General features: G+C 43.8%; 1 protein-coding gene across 6 annotated transcripts; it reads left to right on the forward strand.

Moving 5' to 3' along the window:
* Positions 1-1,327: 1,327 nt before the first annotated feature.
* Positions 1,328-14,896, forward strand: LOC307183229 (uncharacterized protein). Of its 6 annotated transcripts, none has more exons than XM_079915451.1 (8): positions 1,328-1,533; positions 2,590-2,677; positions 9,221-9,362; positions 9,728-9,801; positions 10,446-10,572; positions 11,874-11,969; positions 12,160-12,239; positions 12,713-14,896. In XM_079915451.1, exons 3-8 carry the CDS (start codon positions 9,332-9,334, stop codon positions 14,153-14,155), a joined length of 1,851 nt encoding a protein of 616 aa, XP_079771577.1. In that variant the 5' UTR covers positions 1,328-1,533; positions 2,590-2,677; positions 9,221-9,331; the 3' UTR covers positions 14,156-14,896. The 6 variants fall into 6 exon arrangements, with proteins under 6 accessions (XP_079771577.1, XP_079771574.1, XP_079771575.1 ...); XM_079915448.1 differs by having other exon boundaries at positions 9,237-9,362; XM_079915449.1 differs by having other exon boundaries at positions 2,594-2,677; positions 9,237-9,362.
* Positions 14,897-15,675: the final 779 nt, after the last annotated feature.

Consider the following 15,675-nt stretch of genomic DNA (forward strand, 5'->3'; position numbering starts at 1 on the left):
ACAGTCTGGGATGATCAAGATGCCCAACAGGCTCAGCGGCCATGGCTCACGGACCCAGCCGCTCCGCGGCATGTGGGATCTTCCCGGACCGGGGCACGAACCCGTGTCCCCTGCATCGGCAGGCGGACTCTCAACCATGCGCCACCAGGGAAGCCCTGGCTCTTCTTTTCTTTTATTATTATTATTATTATTTTTGCGGTACGCGGGCCTCTCACCGCTGTGGCCTCTCCCGTTGCAGAGCACAGGCTCCGGACGCGCAGGCCCAGCGGCTCAGCCGCTCCGCGGCACGCGGGATCCTCCTGGACCGGGGCACGAACCCGTGTCCTGCATCGGCAGGCGGACTCTCAACCACTGCGCCACCAGGGAAGCCCCTGGCTCTTCTTTTAAACTCAGCAAAGTTTGTTTGTTTTTTGGTGCTGGTGATATTTTCTAATACATGTTAAAATACACAGTCTTTAAAATACTGTCTGCATCCCATTCTGGAAACACTAACGAGTGCATCTCTATAGCGTCTAGATTTTTTGCATCAGGAGCGCCTGCTCAGGTAGCCTCCTCTGACTCTCCCCCTCTGCCAGGGTTCTTAATTTGGGGCTCTAGTCATTGACGGCACTCACCTATGACTGTACTGAGATCCAAGACTCTGAAAATTATCTGATGAAAGGCCCTGTAAAATGCAGCTACAAGAGAACAGTTTTTGCTCACCATGGCTTAACACAGTGCCCGACCCAAATAGGAGCTGATAAAATATTACTATGCGAGCCAGGAAATCGTGGCAACCCATGAGTTAGGTGCCATTATTATACCCAGAATGGGAACCAACGATTAGAGGCAATGGTTTGCTGGGAAGTCAGGAAAAAGATCTGATTTGTAGCACTGGTCGATTTCTGAGGTGTAAATTCTCCCACCACAAATTCGAGCTCTCAGTCATTGAAGGCAGAGTTGGGAAGAGCTGTATGATCAGCTCTGCAGTGTGGACTTTCAGCGCACCACTGAGAGGGGTTCTCTCTTCTTCAACTCCCCAAGCTTTATTCATGCCTCAAGGCTTTTATATCAGCGTTTCCGGCATTTCTCTCCTTTGAAATGTCCTCTCCCAGATCTTCCTACAGTTGGCCTTTGTAATTCAGATTGTCAAATTAAAAAAAAAAAGAAAAATGCCACTTACTGCTTTGTGGGCAGGGCTGGGATGATAGTGGGGGTGAAGGTGAGCGGGGGCTGGGGGTAAAGTGCAGGATGGTGGAGGAGTGGGGAAGTGTCTTGAAACTTAACAAAGTGTTTTAAATAATTGCAACAACAGGAAAAGAGGAGGCAGGAAATGTTTGTTGTCAGGCACGTGGAGGAGGGGTGGGGATCTGGGACTGACGCAGAGCTAAAAAGTTATAGGGCAGGAAGTTCTCTCAAATAAACGGTCTCGCTCTCCTAAGTCAATCCAGCCTCGGTTATGTCAAGCAACGTTTTAATCAGCCTTGTCAAGGTCTCCGCTGGAACATCGGCTCCCCAACGAGTGCCTGTGTTCAACTACTACTAGTCATTCAGGTACCCCGTTACCATTTACTTTTCTTCTAGCATTTGCCATTTGCTTTTTCCTTTTTTCTTTCTTTCTTTTTTTTTTTTTTTGGCGGTACGCGGGCCTCTCACTGCTGTGGCCTCTCCCGTTGCGGAGCACAGGCTCCGGACGCGCAGGCCCAGCGGCCATGGCTCACGGGCCCAGCCGCTCCGCGGCATGTGGGATCTTCCCGGACCGGGGCACGAACCCGTGTCCCCTGCATCGGCAGGCGGACTCTCAACCACTGCGCCACCAGGGAAGCCCTCTTTTTTGTTTTTAGTATTTATTTATTTGGCTGCGCCAGATCTTCGTTGCCACGTGCGGGATCTTCCTCGCGGCATGTGGGATCTAGTTTCCTGACCAGGGATGCAACCTGGGCTCCCTGCATTGGAAGCGCGGAGTCTTAGCCACTGGACCACCAGGGAAGTCCCGTCATTTGCTTTCTTCCTTATTTGATTTTTCTGTGTATATGTTGTGTTGTTTATTTTACATTCCTGGTATTTAGAATAGTGCACGGTATACAGTAAGTACTCAATAAACATCAATTCAATGAATGAATAATTACCCTGTAAAAATACGCAACAATTTAGACTTCCGTAGGCAGCGAACCACTCTATTGATACCACTGAATACAGTCGACCCTGGGGGTCGGTAGATCCGCGATTGGCTGAATCCGCAGATGCGGGACCCGCTGAATGGGAGGGCAGAATGTAATACTACACCATGTTACATAAGGGACTTGAACATCTTTGGCTTTTGGTATGCGTGGGGCGGTGGTCCTGGAACCAATCCTCCGCAGATACTGAGGGACGACTGAACTTGTATCTTTACTTGTACAATTAAAAGGAACTAGTGTAAACAGCGTGTGTATTCTTTGGTTTAACAATAATCCTATATAAATCAGTAACACTGAGCCTGTTACTGTTTGGGCTAGATGACTGTGTAAATCTAGTCAGGGAGAATAGGGTGTGTCTTTTAAGCCTTTAGTCCTTTCAGTTGTCATAGTTATCATAGATAAAAGTCAGTGACCTTGTGCATTTCTTCAGACAGAAAGCTTGCTGTAGCTGAGAAGTATGTGGACATCAGCCTGGTCCAAGCTCTTACCTCGCTGACTGTGGATTTCTGTGTCTTTCGGTGAGTAACGAATAAGAGTTTGTGGCAGGGGCTCCCCACTGCCCTTCACGTTGTAAGATAATTTTTACCCTGTAGAACATTTTCTCTTGACTGTGGGCATCCGGGTGCATTTGAGATTGAGGTATCTTGTGAAATGAAATTTTTCAGTTATTTATGTTGGGTAAGCGTCGACTGAAAAAAGTGCACAACGTGCGAGTTGTGAGTTAGGTTTTATTTGGGGTAAAATGAGGACTGTAGCCTAGGAGACAGCCTCTCAGATAGCTCAGAGGAACTGGTCCCATAAAGGTAAGGGGGAGGTCAGTATACATGTGATTTGGGTGAAGGGGGACACGTGCAATGAAGCACACAGGTTGGCAGAGGGTTGCTACTAGTCATGAGGAACAGATGTCTCTGTCAATGATTTTAGTCCTTTTCTAGATATAAGAAGATGCAAGGAATTGGTCTCATAAAATCTTCTCCTGAAGAATATCTAACTATCTGAAGACCTGTTCTGCCTGTTTTTCCCAGAGCACAGAGCGCTCATTCCCCAGCTCTGCCCCGAACTCCTTTCAGGGTGTATTGAAGGTCAGCCACTGCAGTGGCTAGTTACTTCATCCTTGTAGAGGCAGACTGCAGTTTTTCATCCACAAAGGCTTTGTTCACAGGGTGTCAGGATGGGCAATTTATTACCTTTTAATTATGAGTTCTACTATTAAGGTCAGCTTTGTTCTTTTCAAGCGAGCTCAGCTAACCTGACAACCCCCAACGCTTGAAAGTCAAGACATTCTTTAAAAAGTGATGCAAATTTCATTAAGGTACTACCTGAAATGAGAGTTCAATTGACTTTGTATGGAATGAGTTTTACCTCGTGCTGTGTTAATTAAATATTTGTTTTTCCCCAAACCATATAAAACATAATAAAAGCAAATTAGTCATCAACTTTTAAGTGCAAGTAATTTGGTTATAAAAGAGTATTCTCGTACAGAATTTGATGCTTCCTTTACTTAAATAGAATTCACATTATTTTAAAAGCTCACTAACAAGCTTCTTGGTTTTTTTGTTTTGTTTTGTTTTTTTTGCGGTACGCGGGCCTCTTACTGTTGTGGCCTCTTCCGTTGTGGAGCAGTCTCCGGACGCGCAGGCTCAGTAGCCATGGCTCACGGGCCCAGCCGCTCCGCGGCATGTGGGATCTTCCCGGACCGGGGCACGAGCCCGTGTCCCCTGCATCGGCAGGCGGACTCTCAACCACTGCGTCACCAGGGAAGCCCAAGCTTCTTGTTTTTATCACGTATTACATATATTTTAGTGATTATCATTTATTATTTATTTTAAAAAATTTATTATTTATTTATTATTATTATTTTGGCTGCGTTGCGTCTTCGTGGCAGTGTGTGGGCTTCTCATTGTGGTGGCTTCTCTTTTTGCAGAGCCGGGCTGTAAGTGCACAGGCTTCAGTAGTTGTGGCTCATGGGCTCTCTAGAGCACAGGCTCAGTAGTTGTGGCGCACGGGCTTAGTTGCTCTGCCGCACGTGGGATCTTCCTGGACCAGTGCTTGAACCTGTGTCCCCTGCATTGGCAGGCGGACTCTTAACCACTGCGCCACCAGGGAAGTCCCCTATTCTTATCATTTAGTGTGTGCACACTGAAAAATTCCCCGGGTGAGTTTTTGTCTCCTGTCAGTGGTCCACAAATATTTATTACATGCCTACATCGAGCCTGTTCCTGTTTGCTCAGGCCCACGGGTACAATGGCAAATAAAATTTATAAGGATTAGGTCCCCTGGAGTTTACAGTCCAACCATCAAGCCTACTTGTAAATGATAGCTGGTTTTGAGTTATTTTATTTTTTAAATTATTGTTTGGCCCTGCCCATGGCATGTGGGATTGTAGTTCCCTGACCAGGGGTGGAATCCATGCCCCCTGCATTGGGAGCAGAGTGTGTTAACCATTGGACCACCAGAGAAATCCCTGAGTTATTTTAAATGAGAGCATGTCAATGGAGGACTCAGTCTAAGGGCTCATAAAGCCTCTTGGAGAAAAAAAATTTATTGAAGCCAAAATCCAGTCTTAGAAATGACTAGGATACAGACAGGCAGTGGGCTAGGCTGTGATGGGGCCAGGAATGGGGAGAACATTTTAGCAGGACTCTGCACATGTAAAATCCCTGAAGCAGCTAAAATCCCTGGATTGTACCAGGATGTGAGCAAGACAGGACATGGCTGAGAAAAGCAGCAAGAGAGGAGGAAAGTGAACTAGATTGCAAGAGTCTCAGCCACATGACTTGTAATCTGGAAAGCAAGTTCAGGGTTTAATTTAATTTAATGCTGGTTGGAAGCCATTGTGAGCCGGGGCATCAACCATTAGATTTGTGTTTAGCAGAGCTAGCTGCACCGTGAGGATGCTGGGTGAGGATGGAGTACAGAGGACAAGCTTGACTGGTGGAGAAAAGATTAAGGGTTAGTAGTAGGATTTAGGAATGAGTGATGGGCATCTAGACTCTTGGTGGCTACAAAGTAGAACAAAGTGATGATCTGGGGGGATAGATTGAAGGTGGAATCCATACTCATTCATTTCTGCACCCAGAATGCTGTACACTTTACGATGTGGCTAGTGATGTGCTAGTGACTGGGTATAGGGTTTTAATAAGAAAAGGCCATTCTCTTGGACGTTACAATCTAGTGGAAGAGAAAATATAAGTAAGCAAAGAACTAAATATATAATTACAAATTCTGAGGGCTACATAGGGAGACTCAGACAATAAGATTGGCTTTATATTAAATATGGGGCTCACAATAAAGGTGATTCTGAGGAAATGACATTTAAATGGACAGAAAAATGACAAAGGAAAAATTATCCATGTGTGGCAGGGAACGGGGAAGAATTTAGTAGTTGAGATTTTCTCTGGAGAGAGCACCATTGAAATGATTGGAGTTGGGTGGAGAGAGGGTGTGGCTTGCATTAGTCTTTGTCAGTTTCTGCTGTGGGGTAGGGTGAAGTCTACAAAGGAATAGTTTTAGGTTTCAGGTGATTGCTGCCTTTGGGGGATGGGGGAGGAAGTGTGCCCATATTTTAAAATTTCAATGGCTGTTGTGGGCTGAGGGGAGAGGAGTCAAGGATTCTGTGGGTTTTAGTTGAGTCCAGCCCACAGGAGGGGAGAAGTGCTTATCAAATAATTAATCTTCAGTTTTAATTAATTACAGCTGTGGGGTGGGGTAAAGGGTGTGATACCAGTGATGCCTTCTGCCTGCTCTGAATACCTAGAGCATTAGTACTCCTTACTGAGAGTGCAGATGCTTGAAGTGAAAAGTTCTGGGGAAGAGATAAGTTCAGTCTGATAAGCTTCATCCAAGGTGCCTGCAAAACGTTTAGATGGCCATAGTTGAAAAGGCAGCAGGATACATGGGTCTTAAGCTCAGATTTGAGTTCTCAAACTGGAGATTTGGGTGTTATGAGCATAGAGATGGAATTTATTTATTTTTAATATTTATTTGGTTGCACCGGGTCTTAGTTGCGGCACCTGGGCTCCTTAGTGTGGCAGACGAACTCTTAGTTGTGGCATGCATGTGGGATCTAGTTCCCTGACCAGGGAATCTAACCCGGGCCCTCTGCATTGGGAGCGGAGTCTTCCGCTGCGCCACCAGGGAAGTCCCGAGATGGAATTTAATTTCAAGGGAATGCATAGATGTGGAATACACAGAATAAGGTGAGAGATAAGGGCCAGGACTGAGCCTTGAGGACAGTCAACAGTGGGAGAGGAGCTGGCCAATGATCCTGAAAGACAGTGGCCAGAGAAATAAGATGCTGTAAGGAACGGCACCAAAAACGGAGGAGAGCTTAAACAAGCTTTATTTGGGAACGCTCCCGGGCGAGGTTCACCGGTCCGAGAGAAAGGGGCCAGAGAAGTCGCGCCTGGGTGCGGGCGCGAACAAGATTTATAGGGGTGGACGCAGGGGAGACGCTTGCTGTGTGAAGCAACCCCCTTTTTTGGTAATCTTTTGGATGTTACGGCAATGTCGGATGTCGGTTGCATCAGCTTCAGAGCCGTTGGTTCCGCCCCTCGGGGAGCGGACGGTTGCATCAGCCTCAGAGCCGTTGGTCCCGCCCCTCGGGGAGCGGGCGGTTGCATCAGCCTCAGAGCCGTTGGTTCCGCCCTTCGGGGAGCGGGAAGACCAGAGCCGAGTGCAAAGTCGTGGGCGGATGCCGTTCGTGTGTCCGGCTGCATTAACCACCCTGGCGGGGGATCCGTCTGACTCCCTGGGCCCTTCCCCGGACCTGCTGGCCTTACGGATGCCAACCGGGAGATTATGGTAACAAAAGCCCAGAACAGAGGCTGATTTACAGAAGAAAATAGTGATAGAATTTTTCTGATGAACGAACTAAGTCAAAGACAGGATGGCATTCACTGGATTAATCCTCTTAAATCCTTGGCAGTCTTGGCAGAGCAGTGTCAGGGAGGTGGTGGTGAGACAGAAACCAGTTTGGAGTGTAATTAAGGGAGGTGAGGAAATGGGGAGAATGAGAGGGTAGACCAGTCTTTCCAGAAGCTGGATGGAGAAAAGGAAGAGGGACTGAGCAGTAACTGTAGGGCTAAGGGGGACCCAAAGGCATGAATTTGTTTCAAGATGGGAGATTTTGGGCTTCTCTGGTGGCGCAGTGGTTGAGAGTCCGCCTGCCGATGCAGGGGACACGGGTTCGTGCCCCGGGAAGATCCCACATGCCGCGGAGCGGCTGGGCCCGTGAGCCATGGCCGCTGAGCCTGCGCGTCCGGAGCCGGTGCTCCGCAACGGGAGAGGCCACAGCAGTGAGAGACCCGTGTACTGCAAAAAAAAAAAAAAAAGGGGAGATTTTTAATTTTTTTCAGATGAACAAGAACATTTATTTACAAAGAAGAGATGCAAGGCAATATGTATTAGAAAATACAAGGCAATATTTAGAAGATGTAAAACTATGCAATCACTTATTTTAAGATAACTCTCAAACTTTAGAAAAATTACAAAGGAAAAAGGAAAAAAAATTAGTAAGGAAAATACCTGTCTCCAAGCCCATGCACTTTCTCTTCATTTTTTTTTAACATTCCTTTTTTTTTTTAATCTTTTGCATTAGGGTTTATCATAGGATATTGAATACAGTTCTCTGTGCTATACAGTAGGACTTTGTTGTAAGATGGGACATCTTTGATTATGTTTCAATGTTAGAAGTATGAGTACAGTGGAGTAGAAGTTGATGGTGATGGAAAAGAGCAAAGGAATAATTAATAAAGCAGGCTTTCTGAGAAGGTAGGAAGGGATTAGACCAGTGGTTCTTAAAGGGGAAATTTTGCCCTCTGGGGGGCATTTGGCAATATCCCTTTCACAACTAGAGGGGATACTACTGGATAGAGTCCACGGATGCTACTAAGCATCCTACAGTGATAGGATGGTACCCCCATAACAAAGAAGTATCCAGCTCAAAATGTGCCAAAGGTGGGAAACATGACGTAGCAAAGTAGCAGATATTGACGTTAGATAAGAAGGCAGACATATCTTGTTTGCAAAGTGAAAGAAACCATGATGCTGTGGAACTACTTTTGTACTAGTGGCAAGAAAATGAGGAATCCTTCTTTCATTGTTAAGAGTTTCTCTGCAAAGTAAGATGTAAGATCATTTGTTATTGAAGAGATAAGGTTGAGACCATATGAGATTCAAAATCTTGGAGGAATTGTGGAAAGGTCTTTGGATAACTAGGAGTTTAAATTGCCTGTTGGGCTTTTCCTTTAGTGTTGAAGCCTCATTAAGAGTATGTGGACTGAAATTTTTGGTGCTTCCCGTATAACTTATTGGATAGGAATTACCCAGGCAGGATAGACAGATGGTTGGAATTATCTAAGACAGGTGTTATGATTCCTCAGAGAGGAATTTGAGGTTTTAGAAAATATATTATTGAAGGGATGGGCCATGGCATTTCATATGTAGTGCCAAGGAAATGAGGATTATAAATAGCAATATGGTGGAAGTATGGATGGCTTGGAAGCTTCTATGAGGTAGGAAAGCAGATGCAATACAGGCAAAAAAGTGAACAAGATGGAAGTATACCTACTGTGTTCAGAAAGTGGAATGTTTGACTTTTTGCTTTCGTAGAGAGCAAGGTGATGATAAATTTAAGGTGTTTGGTTGAGATGTGGAAGCCATGGACGTTTGCTAGTTTATGCCCAAGAACATGGAATCATCTTCAATCCGAGCAGGGATGGGAGTTAAAATGAAGAATGGGAGTCAGGTGACAGTGACTTTAATGGGTCAGGTCTATATGTTGGTGCTAATTCAGGGGAGAAGCCAGTGAGGTGCCTCAGTGGAGATGGAATTTTTGATAAGTGGTGGGTAATGTGGTTTCATAATGTGGAGAATGTACATTAGGAATGGAGAAGGTCAAGAATACCCACTATATTGCTTTGAGGTTGTACATGGCGTGCAAAACAATGACCCAGGATCACAGACAGCTTGAATCTGAAAGGAACACATGTTGGATGCATGGTGATGTAACTGTCCTAAGTGCAAAGGAGAAACAGAAAGCTTGTGAATTCTCTTGTTAGTATTTCTTTATTTCAGAGCCCTGCCTGGAGTGGATCATAGAAGCAGTAAGAGGAGCATCCTTGTTCTCCTGGTTGCTGTCTGATCATATTTACTACTTACGGACTTGCAGAATGGCAGCCCCACATCTGTCCACTATATGTGGTGAGTTCCTAGGGTAGATTCACTTTACCAGGATTAAGTGGGCACAGGATAAGGGAGTTGAGTAGCCACAGGGGACTGGGAAGAAGGGGCTGAAATGAAAGGAGGTGGGTATGGAGCTCTGTGAACGCTTGGTGCCCCAGAATTTGCTCATGTCGGATTCAGTGCCCTTTGGGATTCTAGAGGAAGGGCGTATGTGCGTGGTGGGGAGAGGGAAGAAAATTTCGGGGTGGCATCTCCTTATCCCATCCATTTGTTTTATAAAGCTGGGAAGGGTAACAACTCAACCTTTCTGACTTTCAACTTCCCTTGCTAGGAAAGTTGAGACTATGTATGTGCCTAGAAACTCATGTCACCCTCTCCTCTAGCTCTGCCTGTCCTAGACCCTTCCTGTGCCCATGAGAGGATCACAGAGATGGAAAACTTGCACTCTGGGTTACAAGTGAGTCATAATTTTTTTTCTTTCTCCTAAAATACATTCCTGTCCCCTGGGGTGAATGCATCTTCTTCCAGTACTCTGGAACCTCATAACCCCTCCTGCATTTTGAAACTTCTGATGGTGGTTAAGGGACTTCCAAAAAAAATTCTTCTACTACCTTACTACTTACAGTTTTTTTTCAGGCATCTCTCCTGCTTAGTGCTGTTAGTAAAAGAAGTAAAAAGTAAAAGAAGGATATAAGACTGTCTTAGCCTCAAAAATGTATGGCCACTCTGTGGGAAATAATTTTTTCATTTAGGAAGTATTTCTCTCATTCTTGCAACGTGTTCAGGTCTCTGATTAACCCTGCAGATAGAAGAGAGTACGATTATGAAAGCTTTCAGGCTAGGAGTGGAGAGATACATTTCATCATGTGTTAGAGAGGCCTTAAATTCTTGAGGCTGGTTGAAATTCCTTAAGGTGTGAGCAGGAATAGAGAAGGAAAGATTCTGAGAACTGAATCCTGGGTTAAATGAAGAGCCCTCATCAGAATCTTGAATTTACTGTGAAACAGGTGTTTCATTTCCAGTGCTGTGGTGCATGATCCTCTCCCCAGCAACATTGGTGGGGTTGGTGGCTGGTTGAGACAGGATGTGTTGTCATTTTAGAACTCAATAACCTTTGAGGATGTGGCCGTGGACTTCACCCAGGAGGAGTGGGCATTGCTGAATTCATCTCAGAGAAAACTGCACAGAGATGTGATGCTAGAGAACTATAGAAACTTGGTTTCACTGGGTAAGACTAACAGAATCCCTTGATTTATTTACTGAATTTGAGCATGGATTTCTTGGGTGAGTAAGACCCAATCGACTTGTGATACAGACTATAGGAGTTTTTTTTTGTAGGCTTTTACTTTTAAGAAAAATTGCCATATTGAGACCTAATTCACATACCATAATTTACTCATTTGAAGTGTACAATACAATGGTTTTTTTTTCTAGTACATTCATATAGCTGTGCAACCGTCACCACTGTCTAATTCCATAACATTTTTGTTGCTCCACCTACAGGGTGTTTGATTCCTCCCTGCGTGCAGCCCCTGGCAACAACTAATCTACTTTCCTTTTCTACAGGTTTCCCTATTCAGCATTTCATATTAATGGAATCATACCAAATGTGGTCTTTTGTGACTTATTTTTTCACTTAGTGTAATGTTTTCAAGGTTCATCCTTGTTGTAGCATATGTCAGTACTTCTGTCCTATTCATTGCTGAATAATATTCTCTTGCATAGATACACAACATTTTGTTTATCCATTCATCAGTTGATGGACATTTGGCTTTTGACACTTGCTGTTACGAACAGTGCTGCTACAAACACTCACATACAAGTTTTTGTGTGGACATATGTTGTCCTTTATCTTGGATATATGCCTAAGAGTAAAATTGTTGGGCCATTTGGTAACTTTATACTTAACATTTTGAGGAGCTGCCAAACTGTTTTCCAAACTGGCTGTATCATTTTACATTCCCTTTAGCAACGTATGCAGGTTCCAAATTCTCCACATTCTTACCAACACTTATTTCCCGTCTTTTTTTTTTTTGCGGTACACGGGTCTCTCACTGTTGTGGCCTCCCGTTGCGGAGCACAGGCTCTGGACGCGCAGGCTCCGGACGCGCGGGCTCCGGACGTGCAGGCTTGGCGGCCATGGCTCACGGGCCCAGCCGCTCTGCAGCATGTAGGATCTTCCCGGACCGGGGCACGAACCCGTGTCCCCTGCATTGGCAGGCGGACTCTCAACCACTGCGCCACCAGGGAAGCCCGGGATGGGAATATTCTTAAATTAAAATGTCACAGATCCTGTTCACTTACCAAGGTTCAGTAATTTCTCTTGGAAAGACAATTTTCCATTTATGGAAAGTTGATCTCTGAAATGCTTTACTTTTGCTTTCTCTGCTAGAATTTTGTCATTTTGCTGCTTATAAAGTCACAACTGCCTGTCTTCAGAACCTCAAAGAACAAGTTGTTGTCACAGTTTGATGGTAGTTTTTGTTGTATACTGCATGGTCCTCTCTTATGTACCTTTCCCCATAATAGGACATCAACTCAGCAAGCCTCCTCTCATCACCCAGATGGAGCAGGAAGATGAAATGGACATAGTAGAGAGAAGAATTCACCAAGACACCTGTTCGGGTGAGCACCAGGCATATATGAATGTCTTGCCTACAAGATCAGTTCCCTGTGCTAAACATCCCACCATTTTATACTCTAGGAACTTGAGGTTATGTTTCCCATTTGTTTCAGATTGGGTTGGGGCATTACCTGCTTTTTGTCAGCATATTGTCACCATGTCTTTTCCAAAACTTTTTCCCACTTTGTTCAGATGAGCTGATTCTCCTTAAAACCAAACAACAACAGCAAAAACAAGGTATTTTGGAGAAATATACGCTCAATGGCAAGAAGGTAAGAGTCACATGGGATAATTTCTTGTCCTCACATTAGAAGTCCAGAATTCTATAAGATAGAAAAGGACTAGAGGGTAATATGAGTGATATCACACTCATTTCACCAATAGAAAGCAGAAGATTCTCTAAGTATTCATTTGAAGGAAACTCATAACTTATTTCCAAAAATGGTTACAGAGAATCCCCAAGGTAAATAATTGCATAATGGGATTAGTTGTTAAATGTTTAAGATACTCACTCTAAGGCAATTTTATCTTAAATCTGTTGAAGAGACTCCAGTGAAGCCATCTGGTAGAGCAATCAGCTTATTCAAGCTGATAAACTCAGTCAGAAACTGCATATTCACTAAGAAAATGTGAAACTCTCATGCTAATAAAGTGCTCATGAGATGTATCAGAATTTATGTCAGGGGAGATTCTCAGTCATGAACATGATAAATCCTGTGATTGTAACTCATATTTTAATCAATAGGAACAAAGTCTTGGAGGCAATCCCATTCATTGCAGTGAAATTGTTGAAGCCTTGAGTGTGAAATTTAACATTACTCAGAATAAAATTTACCCTAGCAAGAAAGCCCATCGATACCTTGACTCTGCAAAAGCCCTTAGAGATTCTTCACGTCTTAAGCCATCTGAGGGAATTCTTCCTCGGGAAAAATCTTATGAATGTAAAAAGGACGAGAATGCCTTCCTCAGGAGTTCTAACTTAGCTGGGCACAAGAGACAACATACAGAAGAGACATCCCATGAACGCAGTGACTTGGGGAAAGTCGTAAATTCAATCTCACACCTTAAGAAGGATGAAAAAACTCACTCTAGAGAGAAACCTTTTGAGTGTAATGAGTGTGGCAAAGTATTACAGAGCCATTCATCCATTAAGTTGCACATGAGAATCCACACTGGAGAAAAACCGTATAAGTGTGATCAGTGTGGGAAAGCCTACAGCTCAAGCTCTTACCTTACGCGTCACAAGAGAATTCATACCGGGGAGAAGCCGTATGAGTGCCGTGACTGTGGAAAAACCTTCCGAGATAGCTCACTTCTCAGACAACATTCAGGGACTCATTCAGAAGAAAAACCCTACAAATGTGATCAATGCACCAAAACCTTCAGTAGAAGCTATAGGCTTGCCATACACCAGATAACACACACTGGAGAGAAACCCTATACGTGCAATGACTGTGGGAAAACTTTCAGTATTCTCCCATATTTTAAAAGACATGAGAGAATCCACACTGGAGAGAAATCCGTTGAATGTAGCCATTGTGGTAAAGCCCTGAGTAGTCAGTCATCTCTTAAGGTACACCTGCGGATACATACTGGAGAGAAACCTTTCAAGTGTGATCAATGTGGGAAAGCTTTTAGGCTGAGCTCCAACCTTATCACGCACAAGAAAATTCATACTGGAGAGAAACCCTGTAAGTGCAATGACTGTGGGAAGGCTTTCAGGGATCGTTCATGTCTTAAAGAACATGTGAGAATTCACACTGGAGAAAAACCCTTTACATGTAATCAATGTGGAAAAGACTTCAGAGTGAAATCTTTCCTTATTTTGCACAAGAAAATTCACATGAAAATGAAACATGAATGTAAGGAATGTGGGAAAACCTTCCATGGTCTCTTATCTTATGGGAGGCATATGAAAATCCATACCAGGGACAAGAAACCTTTTAAGTGCAGTGAGTGTGGAAAAGCTTTTAGCAGGCATGTGTCCCTTACAGTACACATGAGAATTCACACTGGAGAGAAACCCTACGAGTGTAATCATTGCGGAAAATCCTTTAGCGTAAAGTGTAATCTCAATGTGCACAAAAGAATACATACTAAAGAAAAACCCTACAAATGCAATGTCTGTGGGCAAGGTTTCAGTAAATCCTTTCCCCTTCGGCGTCATGAGAGAATTCATGCTCGATAAATCCCCTTTTAATGATATCCATGTAAAGTAGCTTTCAGTGAACTCTCAATCTTTAAGGCATACAACCAAATGCTAAGTGAAAAGAACTGGTTGTGAAGAATGTGAGAAAGCCTCTAAGTAATGCATATATGGAAGAAACCTAAGTTATGCAATGACTGTGAGAAATCCTTTATTCATTCATTATCCCTTAGAAGATATGTGATAACGCTGAAGGGAAAATGTTTTAAGATCTTCAAGACTTGTTACTTGGGCTTCCCTGGTGGCGCAGTGGTTGAGAGTCCGCCTGCCAATGCAGGGGACACAGGTTCGTGCCCCAGTCCGGGAAGATCCCACATGCCGCAGAGCAGCTGGGCCCGTGAGCCATGGCCACTGAGCCTGCGCGTCCGGAGCCTGTGCTCTGCAACGGGAGAGGCCACAACAGTGAGCGGGCCAAGTACTGCAAAAAAAAAAAAAAAAAAAAAGTTGTTACTTGAGAAAAATAAATACCTAATGTTTTAAGCCAACATGTTTTCCATGTGTTTGTTCCTTTGTTTTGTGTGTGTGGTGGTGGTAGGGAGGTTTTTTGTTTTTCTTTTTTCACTCCTAATTGACTAGTCACTAATCAACAGAGTCCACAGATGGTCAGTTTTTAAAAATAAAGTTTTATATATGGTAACAAAAGTGAAAAATTATTTGGTACAGGGATGTATGTTTAATAGAAGTTTACCTATTGGATAAAGCTCTTAGGTTGTGCTTACAAATCATCTGTGTACCTCTATATTTCATGTGTCCTAACCTACCATTGCCTGCACAAAGTCTGTAATGAACCTTCCCATGAAGATTGCAGATGGTGAAATTCTCCTTGGAATTCTGAACTTTTTCCAACACATTTTGTTTACATTTAACATGTAGAAGAATGTACAATTGCATGAATTTTTACAAGGTAGAACACTTCTATATTAACTGCTGTACACTCTGGTTAAGATATAGAATATTAGGGCTTCCCTGGTGGTGCAGTGGTTGAGAGTCCGCCTGCTGATGCAGGGGACACAGGTTCGTGCCCCGGTCCAGGAAGATCCCACATGCCGCGGAGCGGCTGGGCCCGTGAGCCATGGCCGCTGAGCCTGCACGTCCGGAGCCTGTGCTCCGCAACGGGAGAGGCCATGACAGTGAGAGGTCCGTGTACAGCAAAAAAAAAAAAAAAAAAAAAAAAAAAGGTATAGAATATTATAGGCACCTGAGAATCATTCTTTAATGCTCTTGCCATTACTAATCACTCTGATTCCTACCACCAGAATGTAGGTACTCTATGGAATCGTGTCTTTTTAATTTTTTAAGTCAAACTATAGTTGATTTACAACGTTGTGTTCGTTTCTGGTGTACAGTAAAGTGATTCAGTTATAGATATACATATTCTTTTTCATATTCTTTTCCATTATGGTTTATTATAGGATATTGAATATAGTTCCCTGTGCTATACAGTAGGATGTGGGACTTTGTTGTTTATCTATTTTATATATAGTAGTTTGTATCTGCTAATC

Source organism: Stenella coeruleoalba, assembly GCF_951394435.1.
Source record: "Stenella coeruleoalba genome assembly, chromosome: 3".
NCBI lineage: Eukaryota > Metazoa > Chordata > Mammalia > Artiodactyla > Delphinidae > Stenella > Stenella coeruleoalba.

Excerpts from the sequence above, each read along its gene's own strand:
- LOC307183229 (XM_079915451.1), top strand. The coding sequence starts at position 9,332 with ATGGCAGCCCCACATCTGTCCACTATATGTG. Across the intron at positions 9,363-9,727 it reads ACATCTGTCCACTATATGTG|CTCTGCCTGTCCTAGACCCT; the intron begins GTGAGTTCCTAG and ends CCTCTCCTCTAG. Across the intron at positions 9,802-10,445 it reads ACTTGCACTCTGGGTTACAA|AACTCAATAACCTTTGAGGA; the intron begins GTGAGTCATAAT and ends TTGTCATTTTAG.